Below are 15,917 nucleotides of genomic sequence, written 5' to 3' on the forward strand. Positions count from 1 at the left end.
TCTGTATTCATTTACAAGTTATGTCTAAATATGCAAATGAGGCAGTATGTAATGGTAACTTTTGGCGAATTTAGAAGATATCTACAGAAGATCTACAGAACTAAATTTTTTTCCTTCCACTAGTCTGACAGAAGACTATTATGGATCACAAAATCTCAGAATGGATCAGTAAATGAAACACAATGATGGTCTCTTTACTGATGGAGGTCACATAGAGCAGGGGTTCTTAACCTTTTTGACCTCGGGGCCCAACTTTTCAAGGACAAAGTGTCCCGGGGCCCACTCTGACTATATGCATCAAAAGTGTCAGACAACCTGTAGGTCATACAGAAACAGAGCAGTGGGCCTTTGGAGTCAGTAAAAATTTAAGATTTTTGTCCGCATAAAATAAAAAAGTATCTTTCAGTATAAATAACTGCCGGTGGCTGTATCTGTACAGGTAAAGGACAGTGTAGGGCTGTAACTACACTATCAGTGAACAACTGCCTCAAATTTGAAGAAGATTGGACAACGTATGACCATTCTACAGAGTTTCTTCATGAAGAGATCCAGGCGGAGCTCTAAAAGGACATTTGGAGACCCAAATGGACACATGGTAACCACATGATATTCTGACACACTAAAGGTGTTTCTCCCTTTATACTGTGATTTTATATTATTTTCCTTTTATTTTTAGCCTTTGCAAATTGCAAAAGCTATGTATATATGGCCGAAGACATGGTGTGTGAGTAGCGGACTTGCTGTGCGTAATGGCTGCGACCGAGCGCACGATCGAGAATGAGAATAGCTCAGTTACGCAAACGTTGGTTGACGGCTAATGGAAGAGGAGGATAAGGTTTGTACTATAAGTACCAGCGTTTTCTGAAGGCAGGAGCTCCATGGTAACATCCACTAGCACGTTGTCGGGTCTGTAATGTGTCTTTTTCCGTCGAAATGCTGCACGATACGACTTGCAGCGGTTATGGCGACTTTGGACAGTGTGTGTGGGCTCCTTTTGTGGAGAAACTATAAGAAATGAAAGAAAATCAATGATTTCTTTGCAAAGATGAGGATTTTGGGCATGCTGGGATACCAAACACGGACATGTTTTGTGACGTATTTGCGCAAACAAGCCGTAGGAACGGAAGGGGAGGGGATCGAGGATGCCGGTGTTGAACAGGCAAAACCCTTGTTAAATAAATGAGATGATACAATGTGATGATCACAAAGACATTTATTATCATGTGTATGTAAACCTGCATACACAACAAGAAGCCCAACAGGCTTTCCCACGAGCGTTGGATGTTTCGTCGCTTGGTGTCGCTTTATTTCTGAAGGCTCCAGTGCTTCGTTTGATAGCATTAGCTCACATTCCACACACTGAGCCCTCGGCTCTGCCTCGTTGCCTCCGTTCACAAAGCCGTACTGAAGAAAGTCAGGGTTCTACTTGCGCACACATTTAGACTTTTGGGGGGTATGGCACCACTGTCGTCTTCATTTTTTCTTTTTAATAACTTATCCATAACTTTCGCTACAGGCTAGCGGCTAGCTGAGTGTCTTCTTCTGCTTATTGCAGCTTGTTAAACAACTGACTGACGCATTACCGCCACCAGTTGGTGGGAAGCTGTATTGTAACTGAGCGTCTCATGGATAACAGTAATATCTCTGGTGTCTTCAATTGATAACCTATGCGGTCCCGCGGCCCTCGCGGCCCACAGGTGCAAAACTGAAAGTTTTTCGCGGCCCTCTAGGTGGCGCTCGCGGCCCAATGATGGGCCGCGGCCCTATGGTTAAGAATCACTGACATAGAGGACCAGGACTAAACTGAGACGGGTTCAGGACCAGTTAAAAGCTCCTCACTGTAACTTTATAGTACTCATTATGCAGAAGGCTCATTTCAGAATAATATATATTATATTGTAGTTTTTTTATATTGCGTTGTATATATACTGTTGGCTAGTTTAATCTACAGCAGTGCATCATATTAAGATCATTTAGCTTAAAAATAGGAGAATTTTCTCAACACATAAAGAAACACTACATTCTTCATATAATAACAAATGTTATTTGTACAGCGCTTTAAAAAGATAAGGCACTTTACATTGTTTACAAAACAAAAACACTTAAAGCAATAACAATAAAAACAAAAGCAAATGAATGACATTATAACAGTAAAACAAACAATGGATCACTGGTAAAACCAGATTAAAAAAGTTGGGTTGAGGAAGAATGTCTGAGGTGTTTGGGGTAAAACGAAAATACTCAAGTGAAGTACAAAAACCTTGAATTGTGCACTTATTACAGTCCTTGAATAAATGTACATGGTTACATTCCACCTCTGCTTTTAGCACAGACAACCCTTGGTCCGTCTAATACTGTAGGTGTTACACATGCAGCTGGTTCACTACAAGCACGGCCTGAGGTTCAGTTAAAAGCACTCTTTGACCTCCGTTACCGAGCTCATCCTGTGAGTCTAAATACAGGCGACACACATTTATACAGAGGAGGAGGAGATTGCACTGACGTTGCATCACCCCACTGATGTCACTAAAGTGTGTGACACTGAGGAATGTCTGTTATGTGAGCTCGATCGCCACCCAGGTAGTGAGGATTGACCGACAGTACAAGATGATGTCACTGTGGAAAACCCCTCTAACAAGCAACATTTATCTGACAGGCTTCCTGATGTGAAGGTGCTAGAAGATTCCTTTTTCTCTCGAAATAGCCATGTCAGCAGGTGGTGTGATTTAAAGAAGCAGAGTCAGCAAGTCTATGTGTTCACTGATGACATATTCATTGTAAATGTTGTATAATGCAAACACATGCAACGTCACTTGATATTCTTTGTGCTCTGTGGTTGTTTTTGACTTTAGTGATATTCAGAAGTTTGATCGAAACTCGAGGAAATGAAGGAGCCCGTGTGTGACAGAGCTGCTCTCTGTGTGTCTAAATACAGGTGGCAGAACATTTATATCTGCCAGGTTCAGAGGGGGAGGAGCCGTTGAAGTCAACTCTACACAGAGGAAATGTGTCGTCACGCATGTGGGAGCTGTTCTTCCCCTGAAGCAAAGTCCACCGGGTTTTATGTTTTCTCTTCCCCTGGATCTGTGCACTAAACTGTGTAACTACTGGATGTCTTATTAGTGTGGGAATGTTGCATGTTTTGCATTGGAGTTGCATTCGAGTCAGCATGTTTAAATACACGAGATAATTAAATATAGATAAAAGTAAAAGCAGCAGCAGCAGTGGAAGAACACAGTTACAAAAATACCAACAAAACTAATGAAATAGATCATTTAACTACAAACTGAACCCATTTGATATTACACAAGGGTAGTACATGTTTACATGTCATTCATTTCATTTGTATTATTATAATAATAATTAAAGATGATGCATAATGACTAATTATGGATCATTTATGGATCAGTGGAGATTTATCATCAGTCTGAGAACAAACTCATTGAGAGGAAACGTCCTTTAAAGAGACGTTTAGTTACATCACAGACATTTACAGACTCTGCAGGTGAATAGGGTCAAAACATGAACTCATAGATATCACCATGAAACTTCACCACTTCATCACTCACATTAAGACTATAAGTTTCTGTATTCATTTACAAGTTATGTCTAAATATGCAAATGAGGCAGTATGTAATGGTAACTTTTGGCGAATTTAGAAGACATCTACAGAAGATCTACAGAACTAAATTTTTTTCCTTCCACTAGTCTGACAGAAGACTATTATGGATCACAAAATCTCAGAATGGATCAGTAAATGAAACACAATGATGGTCTCTTTACTGATGGAGGTCACATAGAGGACCAGGACTAAACTGAGACGGGTTCAGGACCAGTTAAAAGCTCCTCACTGTAACTTTATAGTACTCATTATGCAGAAGGCTCATTTCAGAATAATATATATTATATTGTAGTTTTTTTATATTGTGTTGTATATATACTGTTGGCTAGTTTAATCTACAGCAGTGCATCATATTAAGATCATTTAGCTTAAAAATAGGAGAATTTTCTCAACACATAAAGAAACACTACATTCTTCATATAATAACAAATGTTATTTGTACAGCGCTTTAAAAAGATAAGGCACTTTACATTGTTTACAAAACAAAAACACTTAAAGCAATAACAATAAAAACAAAAGCAAATGAATGACATTATAACAGTAAAACAAACAATGGATCACTGGTAAAACCAGATTAAAAAAGTTGGGTTGAGGAAGAATGTCTGAGGTGTTTGGGGTAAAACTAAAATACTCAAGTGAAGTACAAAAACCTTGAATTTTGCACTTATTACAGTCCTTGAGTAAATGTACATGGTTACATTCCACCTCTGCTTTTAGCACAGACAACCCTTGGTCCGTCTAATACTGTAGGTGTTACACATGCAGCTGGTTCACTACAAGCACGGCCTGAGGTTCAGTCAAAAGCACTCTTTGACCTCCGTTACCGAGCTCATCCTGTGAGTCTAAATACAGGCGACACACATTTATACCGAGGAGGAGGAGATTGCACTGACGTTGCATCACCCCACTGATGTCACTAAAGCGTGTGACACTGAGGAATGTCTGTTATGTGAGCTCGATCGCCACCCAGGTAGTGAGGATTGACCGACAGTACAAGATGATGTCACTGTGGAAAACCCCTCTAACAAGCAACATTTATCTGACAGGCTTCCTGATGTGAAGGTGCTAGAAGATTCCTTTTTCTCTCGAAATAGCCATGTCAGCAGGTGGTGTGATTTAAAGAAGCAGAGTCAGCAAGTCTATGTGTTCACTGATGACATATTCATTGTAAATGTTGTATAATGCAAACACATGCAACGTCACTTGATATTCTTTGTGCTCTGTGGTTGTTTTTGACTTTAGTGATATTCAGAAGTTTGATCGAAACTCGAGGAAATGAAGGAGCCCGTGTGTGACAGAGCTGCTCTCTGTGTGTCTAAATACAGGTTGCAGAACATTTATATCTGCCAGGTTCAGAGGGGGAGGAGACGTTGAAGTCAACTCTACACAGAGGAAATGTGTCGTCACGCATGTGGGAGCTGTTCTTCCCCTGAAGCAAAGTCCACCGGGTTTTATGTTTTCTCTTCCCCTGGATCTGTGCACTAAACTGTGTAACTACTGGATGTCTTATTAGTGTGGGAATGTTGCATGTTTTGCATTGGAGTTGCATTCGAGTCAGCATGTTTAAATACACGAGATAATTAAATATAGATAAAAGTAAAAGCAGCAGCAGCAGTGGAAGAACACAGTTACAAAAATACCAACAAAACTAATGAAATAGATCATTTAACTACAAACTGAACCCATTTGATATTACACAAGGGTAGTACATGTTTACATGTCATTCATTTAATTTGTATTATTATAATAATAATTAAAGATGATGCATAATGACTAATTATGGATCATTTATGGATCAGTGGAGATTTATCATCAGTCTGAGAACAAACTCATTGAGAGGAAACGTCCTTTAAAGAGACGTTTAGTTACATTACAGACATTTACAGACTCTGCAGGTGAATAGGGTCAAAACATGAACTCATAGATATCACCATGAAACTTCACCACTTCATCACTCACATTAAGACTATAAGTTTCTGTATTCATTTACAAGTTATGTCTAAATATGCAAATGAGGCAGTATGTAATGGTAACTTTTGGCGAATTTAGAAGATATCTACAGAAGATCTACAGAACTACATTTTTTCCCTTCCACTAGTCTGACAGAAGACTATTATGGATCACAAAATCTCAGAATGGATCAGTAAATGAAACACAATGTTTTGCCTGTATTGTCTCACATTAACATCTGTTTCACTGGGACTTTCAAGGTTTTGTTGAAGTCAAGAACGTTAATAAATATTATGAATAAATAATTGGTTTCTTTACGGTATCTTTATTTCCTTTATTGCATTTGGGGCAGATTATTAATACTTGTAGTCTATATGTATTTTAATTTAATTTGAGTTAATTCTTAAAATCTTAATTGATTTAATTGTGTTGTTGATGCATTTCTTTGCCTGTGTTGTAAAGAAGCTGACCTTGCCGAATAAATTAAATGAAAACAATAAATAATGTTCCATTTATATATTTCATATGCACAATGCGGCATTTACAGAGGAACAAACTGACTTATTGCAATCATTAAAATCAGAGCTCAAAGATGAAAGACATGATGCTGATCTGATGTTTCTCTTTCTTTGAGGCAGGGATTCAGTAAAAGGAAATACTCCGATTTAAAAGGATTCTCCCATTCAAACCACAGCAGCCTTCATATATAGGTACGCAGTGGCGGCTGGTCAATAGAGGGCAATGGGGCATGGCCCCACCTTGAGCCAGACAAAAAAAATAAAAAATTATAATAACAATAAATTATACAAATTAGCAATATTTGTGTTTTTGAACTTTGGAATGTACCCAGTAATATGTGTAAAATGTGATATCTGCGCAAAATATATGCTTTTCCTGCTCGTCCTCTCCGCCAAATCGTTTTTGCCCAAAAGAGGCGGGTCTATGAAGCAGTTTAGCCAATTGCTGATTGAAGATATAAATGAGTGACATACAATTCAGCCAATCAGCGCCCTCAAATAGATTCAGAGTGGGGCCAAAAATATTTTGCCCCCCTAGCTGCGCATTCTCGTCAGGAGAAGTCTACGCGCGAGCAACAGCGCAAGCACTCCTCCTCCAAGACCCGTTTCAGAGGAGAACTTTGGCGGAGATTCTGCAGCCAAATAACTGATATCAGATCAGCCTGATCAGGCTGATCAGGCTGATCAGCCTGATCAGCCTGATCAGGCTGGATGATGTCATGCTAATAACTTATTTAGCTTTTTTAAACAACGGGGACAGATCCAGCACGGACAGTTACTGGAGTGAGGGATGAGGAGGTAAGGAAACATGAGAACACCAGGGTAGAGAGTGAGGGATGATGAGGTAAGGAAACATGAGAACACCAGGACACACATAGAACTCTGTCAAGCTACATATTAGGCAAAGTGAACATCTTTTCTTCTACATAGCTGTCCTCAGTCTCATCTGCTTAACTTGGTCATGGAGGCATCAACATGTAATAGAGATGTTAAATTAACAGTGAAAACTCATCATAGCTTCATTTAACATCAGTATTCATAATTACACTTCATGTTTACTTCTCCTGATCTTTACCTCCTATAACAAGGTCCATAGGGGCATCTCAATAAATGAACATGTTATATTATATTATATAAGTGTTATTTACTGATTGTTTTCGTGTTGGAATACATGTTAAATATTTAACTGCCAAGTAATAATGCGTGTTTGATACTTACATTTTTTTTGCATTAAATCATACTGGGATGTTTGCTGAAATTGATAGGATGGCCCTACCTAGAACATGTTCCACCAGCCGCCACTGAGTACATATATATACATACATACATATACATATATATATGTACATATATATATATACATATATATATATATATACATATATATATATATATATATATATATATATATATATATATACGTATACATATATATATACGTACATATATATATACATAAATATATATATATATATATATATGTATATATATATGTATATATACATATATATATACATATATATATATATATATATATGTATATATGTATATATATATATATATATATATATATATATATATATATATATATATACATATATACATATAAGATCGACGTGAATCACACTTCGGCTTGCGATGTTGTAGGGAGCCTGAGTTTGCTGGTTCTATCACGCATAACTTATGCCGTGATAAGCCACGACCCTCAGCTCACTCACAGAGTCGAGTTAATGAAGAGGGAATGTTATTTACTGCTTTTTTTCGTGTTGGAATAAATGTTAAATATTTAACTGCAAAGTAGTAATGCGTGTTTGATCATTTTTTTTTGCATGAAATCATACTGGGATGTTTGCTGGAATTGATAGGATTGCCCTACCTAGAACATGCCCCACCAGCCGCCACTGATAGGTATAAATACTGCGTCCAATGGAGCGGACTGGCTCAGTCAAACATCTTCGGATTCATGATGACACGACTTGTCAGTCTGCAAATGGTAATTCCGACTGTGAACCAGAGGGAGCACACTTTCCTTCAGAGACACTGTTGCAGTTCATACTTTGAGCTGTGAGTGTTTACACATATTTGTGTTTTTAAATGTTTATAGATCTTGCTGCTGATCTTCAACGACCAACTTTCTTCTCCTTCTGCTGCTGCTGCCGGGAGGTCCTCCAGGTGCGTCGGCGTGGAACAGGTGAATAACACTGTGGGCAGGTTTCAGCGGAGATGGGGCAGACTGAGGTTTTTCCAAAACACGCAGGACAAGCGGACGTGCGCGCAGACGGTCGCAGAAATGCGCGGAGACCTGAGCAACCGCGCCCTGTCCCCGTGGAAGTACAGGTAAGTGACAACATGCTGCTACGGGCACCGCGGTGGGACAAAGACGCGCACTGTTATCATTATTGGGCAGTCATCATCACAACAGGGGTGGAAGAAGTACTCAGATATTTACTGAACTATGAGTAACAATTCTGCAGAGCTGGAATAAATACTCATATTTACTGAACTGAGTCACACTACTGCAGAGGTGGAAGAAGTATTCGCATATGTACTGCAGAGGAATTCTGCTAAAATACAAAAAAATGAAAGCATATTATTTCTAATTTCCTTTATTGAAGAAATTTAAGACACACAACTGAAAACAAAAGGCACAGAGTTAAAAAAAAGAAAAAAGATCGATGGTTTCGTTTTATAGTGCAGCTTTACCGATACTCCCTCAGTGCAATAATGCAGTCTTTGTTGATGTTGTGATGTTGATTAAAATAAATAATATATTGTGCAGCCCGACGTTGAACCTGTCCTTTAAATAGTCTTTTCCTGGGTTCACCTCTGACTTCACAATCGCATAAAGGACACTTGGCTTGAAATGAGAAGAGTAAACAATTCACAATACAGAACAAATGCAAGCATAAATAAATCCGACTGTTGATGTCTGTTTTGTGTGATTGTCTCCTATCAGCCTAAACAAAGAAGACAACAGGATCCCTTACGAGATCCCCTTTGCCGAGTGTCTTTGTGACGGCTGCATCATCAACCAGCGTGAAGACATGCGCTACAACTCTGTGCCCGTGTTTGCGTCGCTGATGGTCATGAGGAAGACTCCGTGCCCGCGAGACCCAAGTAAATTCGCGGTCAGCAAAGATGTGATCAAAGTCCCTGTGGGCTGCACTTGTGCTGTGCCCAAGTACACGACATCATCAAAGAAACTACCGAGCAAAATAATCCGTCTTGGGAGATCTTTTCCAGACGGGGTTTGTGTGCGAGTAATTGCAGAACTGCGGCAGTGTGCGGTTGATTGCGTGCAGCGTAATGTCTCAGGGAGACATCGATTAAATCTCCTTTACTTTTGCCTTTATGCTGTTAATGGTTTCATGTGACGAAAAGAACTGCACAATATGTCGCCATTTCCTTCGGGACCGAGTTCGTGCAAGGCGTACACTATAAAACGCAGATCGGCAGAGATCTTTTCCAGACGTGGTTTGTGTGCGAGTAGTTGCAGAATTGCGGCAGTGTATGGTTGATTGAGTGCAGCGTAATGTAAATCTCCTTTACTTTTGCCTTTATGCTTTTAATGGTTTCATGTGAAGCACTTTGAATTACCTTGTTGTTGAAATGTGCTATACAAATAAACTTGCCTTGTAGCTTGCGGTTGAATTAATATGTTTCTACGTGATATATAAAGGTGTCATTAGTTACAGTTATTTATTACAGTTTTATGTTTTTGTCTTTGTTTGGAGGATTTTCAAATGATTTTTTATACTACCGTATTTAAAAAAAAGTATATATTTATTTTATTTTATTTTTCTATTGTGATCAAAAGTGATGTATTTGATCACTGTGAAGTGGCCGGTGAATTAAATTGCCTTTGTTTTAAAACTGTGAATGTCGGCCTCTGCTGGATTAAATGTGTAAAACACTTCTGGAGGATAAAATGTGACCGTTAATCAGAGTTATTTGTTAATTGTCTTACACTTAAAGACATTTCGTGATGTATTCAGTAGGGAATCGGCCAATAAGATCCCTCTTCCCCGGTCCAGTGAAGTTAAATTTAGGTTTGTTTGTTATTTGTCTTTTATAAATTGTGAAAGCACAAACAAGCCCCATAGACACCGGTGCTGCTGCTCGTCTCGTCTGAAACATTAAAAGGGTTTCTTTGTGTCATTTGTCTTGTTTCTCCTCATTTGCATCTGAATCACAGCCAGACAATTTCATTTCATTACCTTCATGTAAACATGTGTCACATAGATTATTTCACTAATGCTCTAAGGCAGAGGTCTTCAACAGGGGGCCCGCGACCCCTAGGGGGTCCGTGGAGGTACTGCAGGGAGTCCGTGAAATCTCTGGTTGATTTTTCTTCTTTTTTTCTGTCCATTATTTTAATAGTTCAGTATTGTATGCAAGATAACAGGTATGTTTATGAATGGCAGTGGCACGGCCACCTTACTACTTCCACATGTTTAAAATAAAAACATGAATATATGAACCTGTGTATTATTTGAATAGCTTAGTGAATGCACAATAAAGAGGTATGTTTATACATGGTACTGGGCCCAGTTTAATATAAAACACAATTTTATACAATATATATATAGTCGGGGGTCCCTGCTCCATCTCTCTATCAGTTTGGGGGTCCTTGGCTTGAAAAACGTTTAGAGATTATCGTGGGCATACATTTTGGAACTATCTCCGATCATTTTGCCGCTTTGTGGGATGTAAAGAAGAAAGTATTGCCATGAAGGAAGTAGCCGGCTCAGCTGCTACAACTTGATCCCTTATTAATTTAGCCAATATTTGTTTATATTTTGACAATTAGGCACCAAAAAAAGGTATGCCGAAAATTGGCTATTAGCACTTCCATCCAATGTGCCCATAGATGCGCATACAACTATCACCGTATTAATTTGATACTGAAGAAAACTTGAGGATTCTCAGGCAACTTCTGGAGTTCTAGACCGTCTGTTTCTATGATTTCTAAGCGGACGTATGGACGTGTATTCGCGGTGGACATTGGCGACAATGAAATCCTTGGAAAGTGAGAAAAAGATATATATGTTTCATATTAGTGTGTTTCGATTTTACGGATTTATGACTCAGAGTACGAGTGCACAATTTGACACTAACCCATTACACGTTCATAATATGACACCGGGATGGTTACGGTCTGGTACTCAGATCTTGTACTTTAGGTACTTTAGGCTGCACAGTGCAGAAATACGACTCATGCAGAGTTGCTCGTTTCAGGAATATTTTAATATTACTGGATTATAATTGTTGATGCATCTATGTGTAGGCCTACATCACTTTACCTTAATGTTGCAGGTGGTGTACAATATGTACCCTGGAGATGTAGTGGAGTACAGTGGAAACACTCCAGTAAAGTACTTGGGTATATTTCCACTACTGGCCTGTGTAAGTAAAATTAACACATCATTGCATATAAACAATACAAAAAATACATTCTCTCAATTATTTATTTGTAATATATTTATTCCACAGACATTAGCAACTAAACTTACAAACCACTGCGAGGCCATCAAGTCAGTTTTGTCACATTATTTAGTTGCAGTGTGCAGAATGTCCACCAGGTGTCTCGGCATGACAACAGGATGTCAAAAACAATATATGGGTTTAATAAAGTCTCCCTCTGTGAGACACTTTACAGCCTGTTCCTCTCTGTTATATCGTCACGTTTCACCTGAGTGGAGTTTAATACATCCTGATTTCTTTTTTGCAATAAAGTTCTTTATCTTTATCTGTATCCATCTGTCACAAATAAAGTTTAAACTGTTTGTGTCTAAAGACTTTAGACACATGGAAATGTATATTTGCATTTGCGCTGTTATCTTACCACACGTGTGCTCATTTGCATACCTTCCCAGGACACAAATGGGAACATTGTATGAAGGACTCTACAGGTGAATAGAGTCACAACATGAACTCATAGATATCACCATGAAACTTCACCACTTCATCACTCACATCAAGAAGACTCTACAGGTGAATATTCACCACTTCATCACTCACATTAAGAAGAATCTACAGGTGAATAGAGTCACAACATGACCTCATAGATATCACCATGAAACTTCACCACTTCATCACTCACATTAAGAAGACTCTACAGGTGAATATTCACCACTTCATCACTCACATTAAGAAGAATCTACAGGTGAATATTCACCACTTCATCACTCACATTAAGAAGACTCTACAGGTGAATAGAGTCACAACATGACCTCATAGATATCACCATGAAACTTCACCACTTCATCACTCACATTAAGAAGACTCTACAGGTGAATATTCACCACTTCATCACTCACATTAAGAAGACTCTACAGGTGAATAGAGTCACAACATGACCTCATAGATATCACCATGGAACTTCACCACTTCATCACTCACATTAAGAAGACTCTACAGGTGAATATTCACCACTTCATCACTCACATTAAGAAGACTCTACAGCTGAATAGTCACAACATGACCTCATAGATATCACCATGAAACTTCACCACTTCATCACTCACATGAAGAAGACTCTACAGGTGAATATTCACCACTTCATCACTCACATTAAGAAGACTCTACAGGTGAATATTCACCACTTCATCACTCACATTAAGAAGACTCTACAGGTGAATATTCACCACTTCATCACTCACATTAAGAAGACTCTACATGTGAATATTCACCACTTCATCACTCACATTAAGAAGACTCTACAGGTGAATATTCACCACTTCATCACTCACATTAAGAATACTCTACAGGTGAATATTCACCACTTCATCACTCACATTAAGAATACTCTACAGGTGAATATTCACCACTTCATCACTCACATTAAGAAGACTCTACAGGTGAATATTCACCACTTCATCACTCACATTAAGAAGACTCTACAGGTGAATAGAGTCACAACATGAACTCATAGATAACACCATGAAACTTCACCACTTCATCACTCACATTAAGAAGACTCTACAGGTGAATATTCACCACTTCATCACTCACATTAAGAAGACTCTACAGGTGAATAGAGTCACAACATGAACTCATAGATATCACCATGAAACTTCACCACTTCATCACTCACATTAAGAAGACTCTACATGTGAATATTCACCACTTCATCACTCACATTAAGAAGAATCTACAGGTGAATATTCACCACTTCATCACTCACATTAAGAAGACTCTACAGGTGATTAGAGTCACAACATGACCTCATAGATATCACCATGAAACTTCACCACTTCATCACTCACATCAAGAAGACTCTACAGGTGAATATTCACCACTTCATCACTCACATGAAGAAGACTCTACAGGTGAATAGAGTCACAACATGACCTCATAGATATCACCATGAAACTTCACCACTTCATCACTCACATTAAGAAGACTCTACAGGTGAATATTCACCACTTCATCACTCACATTAAGAAGACTCTACAGGTGAATAGAGTCACAACATGACCTCATAGATATCACCATGGAACTTCACCACTTCATCACTCACATTAAGAAGACTCTACAGGTGAATATTCACCACTTCATCACTCACATTAAGAAGACTCTACAGCTGAATAGTCACAACATGACCTCATAGATATCACCATGAAACTTCACCACTTCATCACTCACATGAAGAAGACTCTACAGGTGAATATTCACCACTTCATCACTCACATTAAGAAGACTCTACAGGTGAATATTCACCACTTCATCACTCACATTAAGAAGACTCTACAGGTGAATATTCACCACTTCATCACTCACATTAAGAAGACTCTACATGTGAATATTCACCACTTCATCACTCACATTAAGAAGACTCTACAGGTGAATATTCACCACTTCATCACTCACATTAAGAATACTCTACAGGTGAATATTCACCACTTCATCACTCACATTAAGAAGACTCTACAGGTGAATATTCACCACTTCATCACTCACATTAAGAAGACTCTACAGGTGAATAGAGTCACAACATGAACTCATAGATAACACCATGAAACTTCACCACTTCATCACTCACATTAAGAAGACTCTACAGGTGAATATTCACCACTTCATCACTCACATTAAGAAGACTCTACAGGTGAATATTCACCACTTCATCACTCACATTAAGAAGACTCTACAGGTGAATATTCACCACTTCATCACTCACATTAAGAAGACTCTACAGGTGAATAGAGTCACAACATGAACTCATAGATATCACCATGAAACTTCACCACTTCATCACTCACATGAATGTGTATTTTCTCTCCACTAGTCTGAAAGAAGACGTCCTTCTCGGCCACTAACCAGTCAGATAGCATCGTTCGGGACTGACTAGTTGCTCCCGTGCGGAGCGGTGATGCCCGTCTACTCTGAATGTTGTGTCGTGTATCAACACGTCTCATGTAGAAACAAACAGGAGCATGTTTTCTGACTCGAAAAAACACCAGCTTTGGGGATTTAAACTAAAATAAAAACCTGATAAATAAATCCCGCAGTGTCTCTTGTTGTGGTTAAAGTGTTTGTATCAGGTTTAATAAACATGTCCCCATCAGTGGTGGCAGCCCACACATAACACAGTTGAGGTTTTCCTCTTAGCACAGCTTCGTCCACCTCGGTCACTTATTAACTCGCTGTGATTGTTCCTTCTTAATCTCTTGCTGTATAAACGTCCTCTGAAGCCTTTTTCTTTGAGACTTCCTCGACCTTCATGCGTTCACCCATCCAGGTGAGGGCGGAGGCGGCGTTGCAGTAACCCAAGCCTAACCAAACCCTTTTGTGGTCTGGCGTGACCCGTTTGTATGGATCTTATTTCCCTGTCTTCATTCAAGAGGGTGCAATGTACTCCCACAAAACCCTGTCATCCTACTGCAACTTGGATTTGCTCTGCACGCGATTGTGAGATCCTCAGCTACTTCAAATCGACATCGAAGACTTGTCTGTTTGCTGCTGCCTTTAATTGAACCAGATTCAAGGATATTAATCAATTTGATGCAGTTCTGCATTTTACTACTGTATTTCTTGTTTTTAAATCTCCTTTTCTTTTGCCTTGTGTTTTGATGCTTTTAATGGTTTTACGTGAAGCACTTTGAATTACCTTGTTGTTGAAATGTGCTATTCAAATAAACTTGCCTTGGCGATTAATGAATAATACATTGCAATTGTTGGCTGGATTTGGTTTCGATATACTGAGCAACAGTCCCTTTGTAATCAGATATTTTTTATTGAGTCATAAAGTCAGTAATCTCCCTCTACGGCTTGATTGTATTGTCATAGGTGTGAGAGGACTACTCTATATGTTTCTTCGTGTTTTCTGTGTCTCCTTCAGTTGTCAGACTGGTTGAACCGTTGTACATTGTTTGTTCTCCATGTACAAAACTACACATCTATTTGTAAAGAGGACTTTCTAGGCTAAAAGCATGGCTACCTGAAGCCATTTGACTTCAGTAGTTACCATGATCTAACAGACAACAGCAGGCCTGAGGTGAATTGGTGCAGTGCTTGGAACTTTGGGTAAGTTGTTTTCATTCATTGAAACTATTAACTTGGCTTTAGAGTGCTGCAGGTAGGAGCCTCTGGTTTACTCGCCTCTCAGGGTGTTTTTGTTGTGTGTGTTTTTTTAATGTGACTTTGGTTAGATGGCTGAAATAAAGTCTGTCTTCAAATTTAATTTAATGAAATTTAATTTGTTAAGCTAACGTCAGCACTCATTCTGCGGTGGCCTCGCTGATTTCAACTTTTTTATCGTAGTTTATATAACTATGAATCAATAATCAATATATGAAGTCTTCTTTAGCCGTCGTTATGTTTGCAGA

The 15,917-nt window shown here is 38.8% G+C and overlaps 1 protein-coding gene across 2 annotated transcripts; it reads left to right on the forward strand.

Moving 5' to 3' along the window:
- The first annotated feature begins 8,121 nt into the window (after positions 1 to 8,121).
- Positions 8,122 to 10,181, forward strand: LOC306790436 (interleukin-17C-like). Of its 2 annotated transcripts, XM_079286695.1 has the most exons (3): positions 8,122 to 8,154; positions 8,263 to 8,427; positions 9,047 to 10,181. In XM_079286695.1, the coding sequence occupies exons 2-3, from the start codon at positions 8,381 to 8,383 to the stop codon at positions 9,462 to 9,464; spliced, it is 465 nt and encodes a 154-aa protein (XP_079142821.1). In that variant the 5' UTR covers positions 8,122 to 8,154; positions 8,263 to 8,380; the 3' UTR covers positions 9,465 to 10,181. The 2 variants fall into 2 exon arrangements, with proteins under 2 accessions (XP_079142821.1, XP_079142820.1); XM_079286694.1 differs by lacking the exon at positions 8,122 to 8,154 and having other exon boundaries at positions 8,165 to 8,427.
- Positions 10,182 to 15,917: the final 5,736 nt, after the last annotated feature.

The sequence above is a fragment of the Melanostigma gelatinosum genome (genome assembly GCF_949748355.1).
Source record: "Melanostigma gelatinosum genome assembly, chromosome: 2".
Classification (NCBI taxonomy): domain Eukaryota; kingdom Metazoa; phylum Chordata; class Actinopteri; order Perciformes; family Zoarcidae; genus Melanostigma; species Melanostigma gelatinosum.